This window comes from Mandrillus leucophaeus, unplaced genomic scaffold (assembly GCF_000951045.1).
Source record: "Mandrillus leucophaeus isolate KB7577 unplaced genomic scaffold, Mleu.le_1.0 Scaffold123, whole genome shotgun sequence".
Classification (NCBI taxonomy): Eukaryota; Metazoa; Chordata; class Mammalia; order Primates; family Cercopithecidae; genus Mandrillus; species Mandrillus leucophaeus.
This window is the reverse complement of record NW_012100654.1, coordinates 6,047,139-6,065,337: the sequence shown is the minus strand read 5'-3', so window position 1 is coordinate 6,065,337 and position 18,199 is coordinate 6,047,139. Positions and strand designations below refer to the sequence as shown.

General features: G+C 31.4%; 1 protein-coding gene across 2 annotated transcripts in view; it reads left to right on the top strand.

Moving 5' to 3' along the window:
• STXBP5L (syntaxin binding protein 5-like) overlaps positions 1 to 18,199 on the top strand; it is a 503,509-nt gene that overhangs the window by 228,758 nt on the left and 256,552 nt on the right. For both annotated transcript variants that reach the window (XM_011971605.1, XM_011971604.1), the window contains exons 8-9: positions 7,989 to 8,072; positions 13,219 to 13,342. In XM_011971605.1, the coding sequence (XP_011826995.1) occupies positions 7,989 to 8,072; positions 13,219 to 13,342 (208 nt within the window). The remainder of the gene's footprint in view (positions 1 to 7,988; positions 8,073 to 13,218; positions 13,343 to 18,199) is intronic.

Sequence of the window (18,199 nt, the reverse complement as noted above, 5' to 3'; positions counted from 1 at the left end):
AAAAAAAAAAAAAAAAAAAAAAAAAACCAAAGAATTGAAATCAAGATCTCAAAGAGAAATAAATCAAAATACTTTTGGCAATAGCCAATATGTGGAAATGGCCTAAATGGCCATTGGCAGATGAATAAATAACATGTGGTTACCCAGCCCTTATTAGGGATGGAGAGTATTCCCTCATATACCTATAATACACATAGTATTTCTACAATGGGATACTTTTCAGCCTTAATAAATAAGGAAATTTTATAATATGTGACAACATGGATGAACCTGAAGGATATTATGTGAAGTGAAATGACCAGTCATAGAAAAATAAATTCTTCACTATTCAACTTATATCAGGTATCTAAAATAGTCATATATATAGAATCAAAGAGTGTAATGGTGGCTGATGGACTGGGAGAGGTTGAAATGCAGAGACACTAATCAATGAACTTAAAGTTTCAGTCAAGCAAGCTTGATTGATGTATAAACTTTAGAAATCTGCTGTGTAACATTGTATCTACAGTCAACAGTAATGTACTATATATTTATAAATTTGTTAATAGGGTAGATCTCATGTTCAGTGTTCTTACTACAATAAAATAAAATATTAATGGAAAAACCTTGAATAAAATATTAGGAGACAGAAATCCACCAGCACATTAAAAAATAATTCATTATGACAAGTGGTGTTTTACCCCAGGGTTGCAAGGATAGATACTATTACAAAATCCATCAATATAATTTATATTGCTAATAGGTCTAAGAAAAAATGATTATCTTTATTGATGCTGAAAAAGTCTTTGAATAACATTTAGCGTCCATTATATTTCCAGTTTTGATAATCAGATCAGTCCTTCCACTGGGAGAATTCTATACTCTACAAAAATATAATTTGAAACATGTCATCAAATTATTTTCAACAAACAAAATTTGCAACAATTCATCAACATCGAATCTTCACTAAGGAAAAACCTAAAAGACTTGTTTAAGAAAATGGAAATGATCTATTGTATAAGAACAGAGATGAAGAAAAGAATAAAGAACCACAAACATGCGTTAAGCCAAGGAAATGTTTTATAAAAATAATGACTTCTTGGAGTGTAATATATTGAGAATTATGATACAAGTTGGGATGATGTTCACTAAATTTAATTGGCAATGTCTTTGTGATGGTTAATTTTACACATCAAGCTGACTGGATTAAGGAATACTCAGAGAGTTGGTAAAACATTATTTTTAGTGTGTCTGTGAGAGTGTTTCCAGAATAAATGACCATTTGAATTAGTAGACTGAGTGAAGAATATCTGCCCTCTTCAGTGTGAGTAGACATTATCCAGTTTATTGAGGTTAGTTTAGAACAAGAAAGACAAAAGGTGAATTTTCTCTCTCTACTGGAACTGGGACATCTATCCTTTCCTGCTCTTGAACATCAGCTCAATGTTCTCAGGACTTCAGACTCTTCTTACAACAGGCCCCTCCCACTTTTCTGGTTCTCAGGCCTTCAATCACAGACTAAATTACAATCCCAACTTTCCTACTTCGTCAGCTTATAGAGAACATATTGTGAAACTTCTAATCCTGCATAATTACATGAACCAATTTGCATAATAAATTTCTTCTTATATATCTATGCAGCTATATATCCTATTGATTCTGTTTCTCTGGAGAACCCTAATACAGTCCTTATAATTTCCAGAAAGTAGCACAAGTACTAATTTACATTATAATTTGATAAGTCATGAAAAATTTTTATTCTGGTGGGTAATACTAAAAGAATAATAAATGTATGTATAATGGATAAGTTAATGGAGTGGAAAATTAGGATAAGAAAAAAATTACTAACTAACCCCATTCCCAAAAAAAGGGAGGACACATTAAACAAATGGGATTTGTATTTACAAGATAAGTAGGTAGCTTTGTTCTAAAATATGTCAGCAATTATATTAAATGTAAACTGACTAAATAGGCTAATTACCAGACAATAATTTGCAAGCTGCTAAAACAACAATATGCAGTTACAAGAGATACACTTTAAACTTACAGATGTAGAAAAGTTTAATGCAAAACTGCAAAAGGATATAATATGTAAACCATAACCAAAGAAAACTTGGGTAACTATGCTAATATCAGAGAATATAGACTTTAAGGCAAAAACTTTTTTAAGGATGATATTTTATAATAGAAATTGGCTAATTCAGCTGAAGATGTAATAATCCTAAATGTGTATATGTCTAATGATGACATAGATATATAGTATACAGGTAGTGCTTACTTTGCATGGTACCATGTTAACTAAAACATGTGCTTATCTGAATTGTTTTCATTTTGCATGGAATCATGATGTGTGTGTATGTATTATTTGATAGAACTAAAAAATATTTTAAAAATTGGACAGAACTAAAATGAAAAATACTCAAATCTACAATTGCAGTTGGAGATTTTAACAAACCTCTTCCAGTCACTGAGAAAACAAGCAAAGAAATAATTAGGATAAAGAAAACTAAAACCACACGATTAACAACTTAACCAAGTTGACACATATAATACATTATGTATATAGTACTGGCAGACCACACATTATTTTCAAGCGCTCATAGAGTATTTACCAAAGTTGTATACTTGCTGAACCAAAAAACATGCTAATACATTTCAGAGGATTAAAATAATAAACAATACATTCTCTAATCACAAGAGAATCTAGCAAGATTATCTACACCGAAATATGGTTAATATGATTAATTATATGTTATATATATTTTATCACAATAAAAACAATATACTTAGGACAATGGTTAGCACATAATTAAAAAAAAAAAGATTATCAATAAGAAAAAGATAAACGAAAAATCCCCCAATTGTTTAGTCATTAAGTGCTACACTTCTGAATAGCTTCTATGTCATAAGTCAGTATAAAAATTAGAATATATTTTAAACAAAATTGCAATAACAATATGACATATCAAAAACTTGTGGAGTGTAGCTAAAGCTGTGCCTCCAGGAAAATTTATAGTTTATATTGCATTTATTAAAAAGTGAAGATAAGTTGAAAATCAATGATCTTAGTATCCAACCCAGTAAGTCAGATAAATAGTGAATTAAACTCAAAGAAAGTAGTAGAAAGATAACAATAAAGTTATAATGGTTAATTTTATGTGTCAACTTGACTGGACCTTCAGGTGACCAAATATTTGGTCAAACATCATTCTAAAGGTTTAGGTGAGGATGTTTTGGTTGAGATGAATATTTAAATCTGTAGACTGAGTAAAGCAGATTGCCATTCCTAATGCGGGTGGGTCTCATCAATCAGCTGAAGGCCTGAATAGAACAAAAAGGCTAACCCTCTTTGAAGTAAGAGAGAATTCTTCCTGCCTGACTGCTTTTGAACTGAAACATCAGCTTTTTTCTGCCTTTGGACTCTAACTGAAACATCGGTTCTTCCTGGTTCTTGAGCCTGCTGACCTTCAGACTGGAACTATACCATTGGTTCTCCTGGTTCTCAGGTCTTCAGACTCAGACTGGAACACCATCAGCTCTCCTGGATCTCCTGCTTGCCAACTCACCCTGCAGATCTTGGAACTTGTCAGCCTTCATAATCACGTGAGCCAATTCCTCATAATAAATATGTTTCTCTATACATAGAAAAACATCTATTGGTTCTAGTTTTTCAGAGAACCCTAATTCAAAACATGAGAGCAGAAATTAAAAGAATAGAAAACAAAAAATTTAGTACATTAGCAAAAGCAATTCTTTGAAAATACTAACAAAATTGATGTATCTCTGGCAAATCTGATCAAGAATGAAAGAGAAGGCACAAAAAAATCACAATAAAGTTAAGCTCCCCCTAGGAGTACAGTTTAACTTTTCAGAGTCAGTCAATGCAATTCACAGAAATAAGGAGAAAAATATATGGTAATAAAAATAGATAATAAGAAGCATTTAATAAAATTTACCTTCTCTTCATTATAAAAATCTCTTGGTACACTAGGAAAAGAAAGGAATTTCATTAATATGAACTTTGTTAATTTTCCCAAAGCTATGAAAACATCTTCCTTAATGATGCATTAATATAAGTTTTCCTCCTGAAATGAGAAATGAGACAAAGATGGCTATGATGTATCTCTTTATTTTAACATTGTACAGCTATTCACAATATTGATCATTAGATGAGAAGGAATTGGAACTCATAGACATTTAGTGAAAATGAAAACATGCAGTGGTTGGTATAACCACTTTGGAAAACTGCTTGGCAGTATCAAAGTTAAACATACTAATATCCTATGGATCAATATACATTTAACAGAAATGCATATAGGTATTTACCAAAAGATATGTACAAGGTTGTTCATGGTAGTATTATTACATCAACTGTAAAATGAATAAATTAATTTGTGGTAGTGCCATAGCCAAACAATGAAATGCTATTTTAATAATGAAATTAAATTAATTAATAATACAAATATAATAGAAATAGAAGCAAGAAAGAGAGCAATATGTATTGCATAATTCTACCTGTCTAATTCAAAACAGGTAACAGTAGCCTACAGTGGTAGAAGCCAGGATAGTGGTTATTTTTAGAGAGGAGAGTGGGAATATTAACTAGGTAAGAGTATGAAATAGGCTTCTGAATGGCTTGTGTTTTTTTTTCTTGTATTACTTGTCCTTCTATTGTATTTTTTAATGTGGATTGTAGTTTCATGGGTATGTTTACTTCATCAGAATTCATTAAATATACATCTATAATCTCTGTACATCATATATATTTCAACAAAAATATTTATCTTAAAATTAAACACCTATTCCTAATAAAAGAAATTTATAACATATAAATCAATGTATACTTCTTTAAATCTCTCTCTCTCTCTCTTTCTATGCCCTCACCCTCCCTCCCCAGAATTCAGGATCTTATTTAATGGGGAAATACTAGAGGCATAGCCACTAAAGTCAGGAAGAAGGCAAGGGTGCTCAACCTCTCCACTATTTTTAATACGCTAGGATGATTTTTAGCAAAGCAGTTAGACAAATACAAACAATTAGAGACATAAAAATTGGAAAAAATAAAGTAGTCTCTATTTTAGATTATATGATAATATATCTGGAACGGCAAAGAGAATCAACCTTAAAATGAATACAAACAAAAGAATTTAGAAGGGTGTATACTAAAATCTAGTTATAGAAATGATACCCGATTAGAAAAGGTAATGAAGAGAAGAACCCACATAAAATAGCAGTAAGAAAGTTAAAATAACTAGGTATAAAATTAGCAAGAAAATCAGTATGTGGAAGACTTTCAAACTTCCTAATAATGTAAAAGTATACTTGAATAAATAAAAGGTGGTATCCTTTGCTCTTGAATAAGGTGGCTCATTATTTTTTCTTCTACTTTCTGAGATTTACTTTTTTCTTTACTTTTCAAAGTCAAATGCTTATGTAATTAAAACATTTTCAGTTTTTCTTCTCTACATACATATTTACAAAACCATAAAACTTCCTCTTAAGATATATCTGTGTCTTATGAGGCATTTTTGTTCAGTTCTGTTTTATACATTTCATTATGATTTCTTCTTTGCTAATTAATTATCTACAGATATATCTTTTAGTTTTCAAAATATTTTTGTCATGACTTCTAATTTTATTTTACTGTGGTTAGAATATAATATCTACAATTTTGATTTTTTGGTATTTAACAATTAATTTGTTATTCACCAAATACCTATTTTTTTCAGACACTAGTGTAGGTTCTAATGATGTCATGGTGAAGAAGTAACCCTACTTCTTTGCCTTTATGGTACTTACTTCTATTGTGATATACATTTTCTCTTTAAAAAATATGTATATATAATTTGTGGTTTGGGCATTGTTCCTGTTTTGGTGTGGTCAAATATTATTGCAGAGTGCTCTTATTTTTGTCTTGGTTCCTCATGGTCACAGAGTGGCCTTGTCTAATGTCTCCTGGATGTCAGGGGGGTTCCTTTTCTCTTTTCTAATTCTCTAACTGATTCTAGTATCATGTTTTCTAAATCATAATCTTGTATACTTATCTCAACAATTTATGGTGTTTTTGAGGTTCAGTCTGTTATATTTTGTGATTTACTGGGGCTATTGCTAGCAATGTTTTATAAGCAAAGCAACTTTTATCTTTCAGATATTTACTTTAAGAAAATGTAATAGTGTTTTAGGATATTATTTTATTAAATCTTGGGGCTCAAATTTAGAAAGATTATATTATTCATTTTATTGCTTAAGTTATATTTTCCAAACTTTTTAGGCTAATGAATCTCCTTGCCAATATCTCCTTGCCAAGAGTCTCATACACTCAATAAAATTGGTTTTACTGGCTGGGCACGGTGGCTCATGCCTATACTCCCAGCACTTTGGGTGGCCAAGAGGGGCAGATCACCTGAGGCCAGGAGTTCAAAACCAGCCTGGCCAACATGGTGAAACCCCCATCTCTACTAAAAATACAAAAATTAGCCAGGTGTGGTGGCAGATGCCTGTAATCTCAGCTATTCAGGAGGCTGAGGCACAGAATCTCTTGAACCCAGGAGGTGGAGGTTGCAGTGAGCAAAGATCATGCCACTGCACTCCAGCCTGGGCAACAGAGTAAGACTCTGTCCTCTGTCTCAAAAAAAAAAAGAAGAAGAAGAAGAAGAAGAAAGAAAAGAAATTGGTTTCATTGTTCATCATGTTCTCTTGTATGTAAAAAAAATCAATTTGAAGTTAAAACATATCTTAGTACAGTCACATCTATTTTATTTTAAGAAATATTACTCAGGTATGTATTTAGTTTTGACATTTTCACTTTGCAAGTCATATATGCCATTTACTTCAAGTTAACATGTAAAAAACTCCATTTTTTGTCAAATTGATTTTAACATTTTTGTGTGTGTGATTTAATAACCAAGCATTTTTGTTATAGCTTCAAAAATAAATGTATATTGCTTTAATGAACTGATATTTGAAAACATTTGTGTTTTTACTGCGAAAACTACTAGCTGGTTTATTTTTGTTATTTTTTGTGTCTCATTGTAAGATGTTGAGATAAGTGATAAGGTCTCAGGATGCTCTGCAGGCTGAGGTTATCACCACCACTATATTTTCTTTCCTTACCAATGGTTTTTTGAAGTTATTAATACATCTTTATGCAGTGTATAAGAATTTTCATCAAAGGAATACTATTAATGTATTTCAAGAAAATCATCTTAAGGCAAATCTGTCAGAAATATATCATTATTTTAACATTGGCTATTTTTATCTTTCCTCTTATTTTTTTTTCCCTAACCAATGATAGGTTAAATTTACTGTCATTGGTAACAAAAAAATAGGAAGGATACAAATAATAATTGAGAATCATTTCACAGCAAAAGTTATCAGTATGGCTAGCACTGTTTAGCTTAATGACTGAGTCTTAAAGATGATCATATTATAATCATGATGTGTTCTCAAATTCTTCTGTTTTAAAGAAATAATATTTTATTAATCATCTTATTTATTGATTTAAAAATAAATATTAACCTTTTTAATGATGTGAATCTCTAGAATACCTTTATAATCTTCAGAGGGTTCATAAAACATCAGTTTAAAATATTGAATTCAGTCAAAGAGAAAATATGATTTGATAGAAGAAATTTGAAGCCACATTTCTCAAGTGCATAGGACTTAATCTTATCCCATTTCATGTTTTATTTCATCTTCATTTTCTATCTCATTTTTCTTTTCTTCCAATTTTCATACTTATTTTATATCATGTCATATATATTTATGTTCTTCCTCACTTCCTCTTTGAAATTAGGTGGAGGTTATTGGTAAGTGTTCATATTGAAGCAGAGTCTGTGTGCCATTTTTTTTTTAATGTAGAAAACCTATATTCAAGTTCTAGAAAAATTGGTATTCTAAATAAGGTTGTGGTATGTGGTATGATTTTACTTTATTAACATTAAACTTTATTTGAAGCAAGTTAAAATTAATGTTAGAATTAAGAAAATGATTGTTCTAATGTTTTCCAGCTGCTAATAGGTTATGAAAATGGTACTGTAGTATTCTGGGACTTGAAATCTAAAAGAGCAGAACTGAGAGTTTATTATGATGAGGTAAGTGATTTCCACCGAAATGTTTGAAAGAGTATTGTGATGTTATGCCTGTTTACTGCTTTTAAGCTTTGTACTTTACCAATATGTTTAGCCTTGGGAAGTTGCCTGATTCTGACCCAATGCTTCACACTGTCTTTTGGTATTTGTGTAAGTTCCATCTCTGGTTTTTCTCTTAAGAGGAAATTCTGCCCTGACTGCCTATTTTGGGGCCCTCTTGTGGCATCTTATATACTTTGCATTTGTTAATAGGTCCTGGCTTGTACTCTTACACACTTGGGTGCCTGTCACCTGTAGTATATCCCCAACTTTGTCTCAACTGCTTTTCCTTTCTCTAGGCTCCATGCTACGTTGTGCCTCATTGTCCTTAAAGTCTCTAAAGACACTATTCACACCTTCCTTAGAAAATTCCTTTTCAGAGGCAAAAGGTTCAAGTCAGTTTGAAAGGTCTTGTCTTCTAATACTTGTCTTCTTAGAATAAAGAAAAATTTTGTAAATAGTAATACTTAATAAGTGACCAGATCTTAATAAGTGACACTTATTAAATGACAAGATCTTGAAGTAAGTTTTATTGTACATAATTGAGACTTGAGTAAGCTTGCATTTAGGGGAAGCAACAAACTCCTATTCATCAAGGAATAATCTCCCAGTTGACACTTCAGTTGTTCAGATCTTAATTCCAGGCCATTCATTATTTTTCCATTCAGGAGAGGCTAACAAGAAGATGGTAAAACTGAGAGCAACAGATTAAAAGGGAAATTACCTTTTGTGCCTGTGGAAACAAAGGTGATCATCTGTGCTATTAATTCAATTTGAAAATGGTGGGAGGAGGAAGAGATAGGAGGAAAATATAGGTCAAAAATTTACATCCAGTAAAACCTACTCTTATATAGGAAAAGTGCCAAATAATTTAAGGCAGCAATGAAATAATTGGAAAATGAAAACCACACACACGTTAATTTTAGAACACTTCCTCATTTTATCACTGGAGGGATAAAAAAAGTCTCCAAATGAACCTGTAGTCACCGTAGAATACTTTACATGTTCTCTTCCATCCCCCTCATAGCAGTTAATTGTTTAAGTTTTGGTGCTTAAAGATATAAGCCTTCACCTATTTCATAAACTGTACAATTCATTTTCAGTGATTCTCATAGTGGTAAAAAAAGTTTAGAAAGAAAATAAAATGGCAGCTGGATAATTTTTTCATGATTGGTGAAAAATAATCTGATAAGTAATATCATTCAGTTATGTTTTTTATAATCAAATTCTTGAGCATCTTGAATCATAAGAAAAGAAGGTCCTAGTGAGCTAAGCTAGGATTTTCCTTTTGTTATACAAATCATAAAGATGGGGATGGATAGTGCTCCCTCTCCTCCCTCTCTCAACACTAGCAGCTAAATAAGAATATGAACACCATGGGAATATTTAGTCAGTTGGAATTAGAATAACCAGTTCAAAACGAAACCCAGAGGAAAATGCTGAATCATCTAGCTTTCCTATGGCCTTAAACAGTGTGGAAGAAACGTTTTGAGCCTTAAAAAGAGAGTAAAATTGCAGTGAAATTTTAAAATAAGGATTAGCAGCTGCCTAAGTGAGTTAGTACAGTACCACAATATATGTAATTTATACCTAGAAGTTTTTGACATCTGATATATGTATATAAATCTATCATCTTTATCTACTGTAATGCATCATTATATGCTCTATTGTTTTAATAGAGATAGTTAAATACTTCATTTCACTACCAAACTTTTCAGCCTCTCCTCAGCACTTTACCTCTCATATCTAGAAAACATGCTTAATACTTACCTGAAATAGTTTTTTATAAGTCACCAATGAGCTCTTCATTACTATACACAGTGACCTCTTCTTAGCCTTTACATCCCTCACTAAACCTGTGGCTTTACCTCAGTTTCTCCTCCTTAAAATAATTTATTCACTTGACTGTGTCTTTCCACTTCATTTATCATACCTCCTTTCTCCATAACTGATTTTTCCCTTACCTCTCTTTACATTATTGATATTCTTCAGGATACTATGTCTTTACCCTCATTTCTTCTCTCCCCAATTTATACTTTCTAATGTTTATATTCTCTTTTATCATTTCAAATATTACCTTTATGCTAAAAAAAAAGAACATCCATATATCTGTAGCCTTTACCTCCCTCCTGAACTGTAGATCTAAATATATAACAATATATTAGATAAATCCAACGAAATATCCCATTGGCACTGAATTTGTATTTAAATATCTAAACCTCCTTCTATGTTTTCTTCTGGTTTTTAAGTTTTGTTTAGTTAATTCCGCCTAGACCCCTCAAAGTAATATTTGTCTCTTCCATCAACATGTAGTATATGCAATCAGTTTCTGCAGTCTTTCTGATTCTGACTTTATATTCTCTTTTATTTCCTCTTTTCTCATTCCCACTTCCAATGTCCTATTTCAAGTTGTTATCTTTTGCCTGGATGACTATAAGAGCATTTTAACTAATCACAACCACTTTTCCTTTGATATCTTACCTCTTCAATATATCCTTCATTAACAAGATTATCATTTTAAAACAGATTATGGAATTCTCTACAACAGAATCTTTGAATAGCTCTCAATTGTCAACAATACAAAGTCCATATTGCTTGACATGAGATTTAAGGTCCTAGTGCTATCATTCCTCTTCAGTTAAATTTACAGCATCCTTCTACACATTCCCCACATTTCAGACATATTACTCACTATCTTCTATATATAACATTTATTTCTTATCTCTGAGCCTTTGTTCCTTCTAACTTCTCATCATGAACTGCCTTCTTTCCTCTTCTGTATATCAAAATTCTGTTAGGTCTTTAGCCTCTGTAAAACTATTTAGACAATTTAACTAGCCTCTTCATAAATAGCCATTGATGAATTGAGTTTTGTTTTGGAAATCCAAGATTATTTTCAGAAACAAATATACGAATTTTACTTTCACATTAACTGTAAATTTTTTCTTTCATTACGTCAATAATTCTTAAGTAATCTTTCACAAAGAAATCCCTCAGAGTTTGGCCTGAGGAAAATTTTTTAATTTCTTAAGAACTGCTGTATTTCCTTTTTTCCATATTGTTATCCAGTTTTTTTGGATTTCCTTCTTTCGTGTTTTAAAGAAACTCAGTCTCAGCCACTGAGTTGATAAAACTAGCTAGTATTTTATGTTTAAAATTCTGTTTTCTATCTCTTAAAATTCTTTTTAGATTGGTTGTATTAATTTTGTTTTTTTCAGTAAGCCCTCTGAGCTCCCCTCCCTTTTTTTGAGAAAAGAGTAGGGTACAATCTAATAAATAGAAATTGAATGTTTATCCATTAAGTTAGATCAAATGCTAGCTACTCAGTAATGCACTACATGAAACCCTGATCTCTAATAACAAGTTGGTTTTACATGCTTGTTTTTCTAAACAATAAATATTCTTCTTTAATAGTACTGACTTACTTTGGCTTTATTGTAACTATTATTTTTATATCTGTCCTTTCCAGTAGACAGAAATTCAGTGAAATAAGAAGGTTTAGGGCTGAGAGTGCCTTTTCTGCCTCCACCTTTGATGGCAAAACAGTTTGAGACAACTTTAAGTTAAATGAGGCTCATCAAAGTTAACATGTAGGGGAGGCAATAAGATGTGACTTTCCCTTGAACCACCTACAGAAGGGAGAAGAAATAAGCAGAGGAGAAGAGAAAGAAGTATTTTTCCCTCTAACTTCCTCCGCTGGACTCTAGCAAAAAAGAAATCTCTGCTTAGTAATGAAGGCCACAGAGTGAGAGAAACTCTCACAAGTCCAGGGTTTCATGTTGCTTTTTCCATTTAATCAATCTTATTTTCTTGATGATATGTTTAATAATTACTTTAACCATCAGTTATCTGCAACTCTAATAATACTGATTGCTTAGAACTTTTATCAGTTATGTACGTATAACTTAGTTTGGAACTTTTAGTTGTATGTGTCTATGTGTGACGCTTCAAACAATAAATATTATTAGTATTCACTTATATTAATCTTCTCTCTCTTGCTATTTTATAAGTGTCTTTAAGGAAAAGATGTTGTATGCTTCTTTTCTGCCTTTATATCTACTATAATTTTTCTCATAGTACTTAGTACTTTACCCAAGTTCTGCATATACTTTATTAATTTAGAAAGAATACCAAAGGTGTGGAAATGTGTGTGACATTAATTACTAATTCAGTCAGAAGATATTTATTGAGTACTTACTTTATGCTGGTCGCTATGCTAGCATTGGGAATAGAATAGCTTGGGAAAAAGGAATACAGTCAGCCCTCTGTATCCATAAATTCCTTATCCTTGGATTCAACTAACTATAATGGAAAATATTTTAAAAACAAAAACAATTTTAAAACAATATAATAATTTATAATAATACAAATAAAAAGACAGTATAGTATAACTACTTACATATCATTTACATTCTATTAGTAATCTAGGGATGATTTAAAGTATATGCGAGGATATTCATAGGTTGTATGCAAATAGTATGCTGTTTTATATCAGGGACTTGTGCATCTGTGGATTTTAGAATCTGAGGGAGTGTGGGAGTTCTCTAACTAATCCCCAATGGTTACCGAGGGATGGCTGTAATTACTTTTGAATCTTATGTGACTCAAAACTGCAGAGTTAATCTGAAAATATAAAAGAAAATTTAGACCTTTCTTGCTTTAAATTGATTTAAATAGTATATGCAAGAGGGCAATACAGTGCAATGATTGACAGTTTTTTCATAGTTAGACCTTGGTTTTGAGTTTTGTGACTTCAGCAGGTATCTCAGTCTCTCAAGACCTGTTTCACCATGTGTAAATTGGAAAATCGATACCCTTTTTTTATAGGATTAAATAAGATAATGTGTATAAAATGCTTGCCATGGGGTTTGGCACATAGAAAGCCTTCGGATGGTAGCTCTTAAATTATTTTTTTAGTTGGCTATGTTAGGAGGAAATAAGACTTCATCTTATCAGAAATTACATTCTGATATGGGTCAGGAAAAAATATGTTTTTAAAGTGTTATTAGTATAATAATTTTATATCAGAATAGTCTTTCTTTGGAATATAGAATGATATAACTTATCTACTTTTTCCCCCTCTACTTGTTTTTAATTGTTATTTTATTAGGCTATTCATTCAATTGATTGGCATCATGAGGGCAAACAGTTCATGTGCAGCCATTCAGATGGTAGTTTGACTTTATGGAACCTGAAAAGCCCAAGTCGCCCTTTCCAGACCACAATTCCACATGGTAAGATGTATGCTTTCAAAAGAAATAAACACTGACTACTCAGTGCCTTGACTTGAAGTAAGATAGATGGTATTCATGTGTTTGGTAGAAAAAGGTAATAGGACATAGCTTCTGGTTCTAAATACCCCTTTTATGCCACCTACAGATCCCTACATTGTACCCCAAACTTTCCATACTTCCCTTCTTCCTGCCAACCCACATCCCTGCTTTGTAAGCTGTACTTATATAGTGTCCCAGCCAAAAGTCGGATAATGGATGGTTGATATATCTGAGGCAGAGGAGATAATACAGGAAATTTTGTTGCTTTTAAGGGTTGAGGAGCCAGTGAGAGAATTGCACTATTTAGATCTGATTTTCAGACTTAATTCCTATACTGCTTTATAGTCTATTGCTTTCTAGATTCTCTACTTGTTTCCATTTCTGCCATTTGATTCCACTAAGTTATGAAGACTGTGGTTTTAATTTTAGGTTTTACTTTTCTTTTTGGGTTCCACATTGAAAAGAGCATTTTAATCCTAAGTGAGGATTTTAATCTTAATCAAGAATTTATATTGGAGCTGTATACCTACCGGGGAAGAATAAAAAATTCAAATATATAAATATGTATAATTCAGATGACTAAATTATTTGATGATATTGGTGATTATCTGAGTTCTGTGTTTACCTCATACCGTTGATTATTTGTAATAATAGATATGTCAGAACCTAACAGTTGATCAAACATATTCTATTTTACAGTTTCTGAGCATTTGTTATCATGTCACATTTGGAAAATAGTGGTATGTTTTCTGTAATGGGTGACCCATAGATCACAAGCATTCTTAGAATTATTTCGTGATGTGTCTCTGCTATTTTTTTGTACCATGATCACTTGCTCCATCAGTAAATGATTAAATTATTGCAACATTCTTCCAGGATGTAAATGTTTTAGCCTTTAGCTGGTTTACTTAGAGATTACTTTACATTTCAATGCTTACTTAGAGATGCTTTATTTAGAGATTGCCATTACAGAAAACTTGGATAGATATTAGCCATACATACCAATCAGGATTAACTATTTATTTATACGAGAGGCAACAGATTCTCTCCACACACCCCTAGTTAACCCCCAATTCTCATGCCTTTTATTTGTATAAGTGTAATATGAGTTAGTTATAAATTTTCTACTTACTTCCTTATGTTCTTCTCAAATATCAGTTTCTATTAGTTCTTTTGGCTAGACTGGACATTTGATACTTTCATTTTTTTACCATATCCATATTTATTTCATGAGTTTTGATTGTTTTCTATTATTCTGGTTTTCTGTTGAAATAAAGTTCTATTTACAGGTTGTTCAACACATCAGCCTTGATGTCTTTTATAATATGTAAATCAGATTATGTTCCTGTTGCCTCACAATAACATAAGCACCAGTGATTTTGATAATAGAGGCATTTATTGTCATATCTGTTCACATTCTTTGGGTTTATATTTTTTCCTTTTGTTTTAGCCATTTTTCTAAAATAAAACTTTTCTCTAAGTACCATTTTAGATATATCCTACAAGTTTTTAAATGTAATATTAATCATATATAATTTTCATTAATATTTAGTTTGAGATATTTTCTATAATTCCTATTATAATTCTCCTTTGACCCCCATTAGTTATTTAGACATGTGCTTTCTAATTTCTAAACATTTTCATATTTATTATTTGTGTTATTATTATTAATAAAAGATGGGTCTTGCTATGTTGCCTAGGCTGATCCTAAGCTTTTGGAGGCCTCAAGTGATCCTCCCTCTGTGACCTCACAAAGTGCTAGAATTACAGGCGTAAGCAACCACACCCAGCCTTAATTTCTTAGCATGTTTTTTTATGATGGATTTTGAAATTGTAGCCAGAGAATATGACATAACTAGTTCTACAAAATTTACTGAGATTTGCTTTATAATCAGTGCAGAGCCAATTACCATAGCATTCTAAGTGTGCTTGGGAAGAATGTACATTTTCTAATTGTTACATAAAGGTCAAACTTGAAATTGTGTTTTTCATTTTGTATGGTTTAAATCTTTGCTAATTTTTTGTTTTGATATTTCAATTCTTAGAGAAGCGAGTTAACATTTCTCTTATAATGAATTTTCCTTAGTAATTCTGTTCATTTCTGTTTTACTTTAAAAAACAAATAGGTTAAGGTAGTTGATGGTGTTTTTCAGATTCCCTGTAATTGAACTGATACTTGTCTAGTGCTATCAATTGCTGAGAGAATGGTATTAAATTTCCTAATATGATTATAGAAGTGCATGCTTCTCAGTTTAATTCTGCCCATTTTTGCTTTATGTATTTTGAGGATCTATTATTAGGCATCCATTACATATCCTATAAAGAGCATAGCCCACCTTTTGTATACACAGGTTCTTCACCCATAGATTCAACAAAACCAAAGATCAAAAGTATTCTGAGAAGAAACAATTAAAAATAGAAAAATTTAAAATAAAAGAAATAAAAAGAAACAATACAGTGTTAAAACTACTTGTGTAGTGTCACACTGTATTGCGTATAAGTAATCTAGATATGATTTAAAGTATACAGGAGGATGTATGTAGGTTATATGCAAATATTATGCCATGTTATATAACAGACTTAAGCATCTGTGGATTTGGGTATAGGAGGGGGAGTCCTGGAATCAGTAGATACTGGGAATAACCATAGTTGAGTCTTGTGCTTTTATCTAGTCACAGAGTTCAGTCTATTAATATTAAATGTAATTACTGATGAGATTGAATTTTAGCCTACCACTTCATTATCTGTTTGGTGGGTCCTGTCATATTTTTCCCTCTTTTCTCTTTTTGCCTTCTTGGGGGTTATTTCAATTTAATTTAATTGAAATTTTAATTTAAATATTATAATTTCATTTCTATTATAATTTCATTTTAATTTAAATATTAATCTAAGCACTTTATTTTCACATATTTTTTATTGGTTGCTCCAGGGATTACAATATACTTCCTTAACTATTCAAAGCCTATTAGAGCGAACATTGTGACACTTCACATAAAATGTGCAAGTCTTGTAACCATATAGATCTATTTCTCTTCCCCTACTGTCCTTTATGCTACAGTTATCATATAGTACATCCAAATATATTGTTATAATTTTTGGTTTAAATAGTCACATGTCTTTTTTTTAATTAAGAGGAAAAATAGTCTTTTGAATTTTCTTTGCTATTTGTAATTTGCATTTGTTCCTGAAGATACAAGAACATTATTTAATTTCTCTTTTTTTAAAATTTTTTTATTTTATTATTATTATTATTATATTTTAAGTTCTAGGGTACATGTGCATAACGTGCAGGTTTGTTACATATGTATACTTGTGCCATGTTGGTGTGCTGCACCCATCAACTCGTCAGCACCCATCAACTCGTTTTAGGCCTAGTGGAAATGAATTCATGTAGCTTCCTTTATCTGGAAGTTCATTTTTGTTTTGTTTTGCCTTTTTTTTTTCTTTTTTGGAGGCCATTTTTTTGGATTTAGATTCCTGAACTGAGAGTTTGTGTGAGCATGTGTGTTTTGGTTTTAAGGTGATGAACACTTTATATGATCTTCTGCCTTCCATAATTTCTGAATGAGGAATCTGTAGTAGCTTGAATTTTGCTTCCTCTTTATATAATGTGTCTCTTTTCTCCAATTGCTTTCAAAATTTTGCGGGGTATCTTTTATTTTCAGCAATTTGACTACTTTCTGTCTAGGCTTGGTTTCTTCAAGTTCATTCTGTTAAGAGTTCTACCAAGTTTCTCATATATATTATATGTGTGTGTGTATATATATGATATATAATATGCTGGGTCATCAGCTGTTTTACTCAAGATTAGCACTGTTGATGGCATTGTTCTTATAGCTGATTGCTGCTGTTACTGCAGACATCGATTTTTCCTGTTCAGTGATTTCAAATATGTATTTATGGTTTCAAATGTGTATTTTTCAGTTGCAGTGCTACCAGTTACACATGCATACATACACACATACATATACAACACATATCTACATATATGATATTAAACCAAATCCTATCAAATACTTAAATAGCGAAAATTTTGCTCAGAAGCAGGACAGGGGTGTCCACAATTACCACTTTTATTTAATATTTTCCTGGAAATGCCAGCCAATATTATTAGACTTGAAAATGAAATATAATATTTAAAAGTTTAGAAAGAGTATTCAAAATTTTAGTTACTTTTTCATAATGCAATTAGACAACACAAAACAAAAATGAATTAGGAAAACTATTACATGCAACAGTGGAATTCTGTACACAAAACAAACAAAATATAATGGGTGAATAGAACCATTTTAGATCACAGCACCCACAAGAATACATGGGAATAAGCCTTAACATACATGTGAAGTATTATTTCTATACGGAACATACAACAGAAAACTTGAATAAATTAAAAACATACCATATGTATGCATAGTAAATTCAATATTATGAAGACGTTGATTTGCCACATATTACTTTGTAAATTCAGTTTGTCCCCAAGAAAAATAATTACAGGGTTTTCCCTGACAAAAACGAGCAACGGGGAATGGATTCCCTATTTAATAAATGGTGCTGGAAAAACTGGCTAGCGATATGTAGAAAACTGAACAGGACCCCTTCCTTATACCTTATATAAAAATCAACTCAAGGTGGATTAAAGACTTAAACGTAAGACCTAAAACCATAAAAACCCTAGAAGAAAACCTAGGCACTACCATTTAGGACATAGGCATAGGCAAAGACTTCATGACTAAAACAACAAAAGCAATGGCAACAAAAGCCAAAATTGACAAATGGGATCTAATTAAACTAAAGAGCTTCTGCACAGCAAAAGAAACT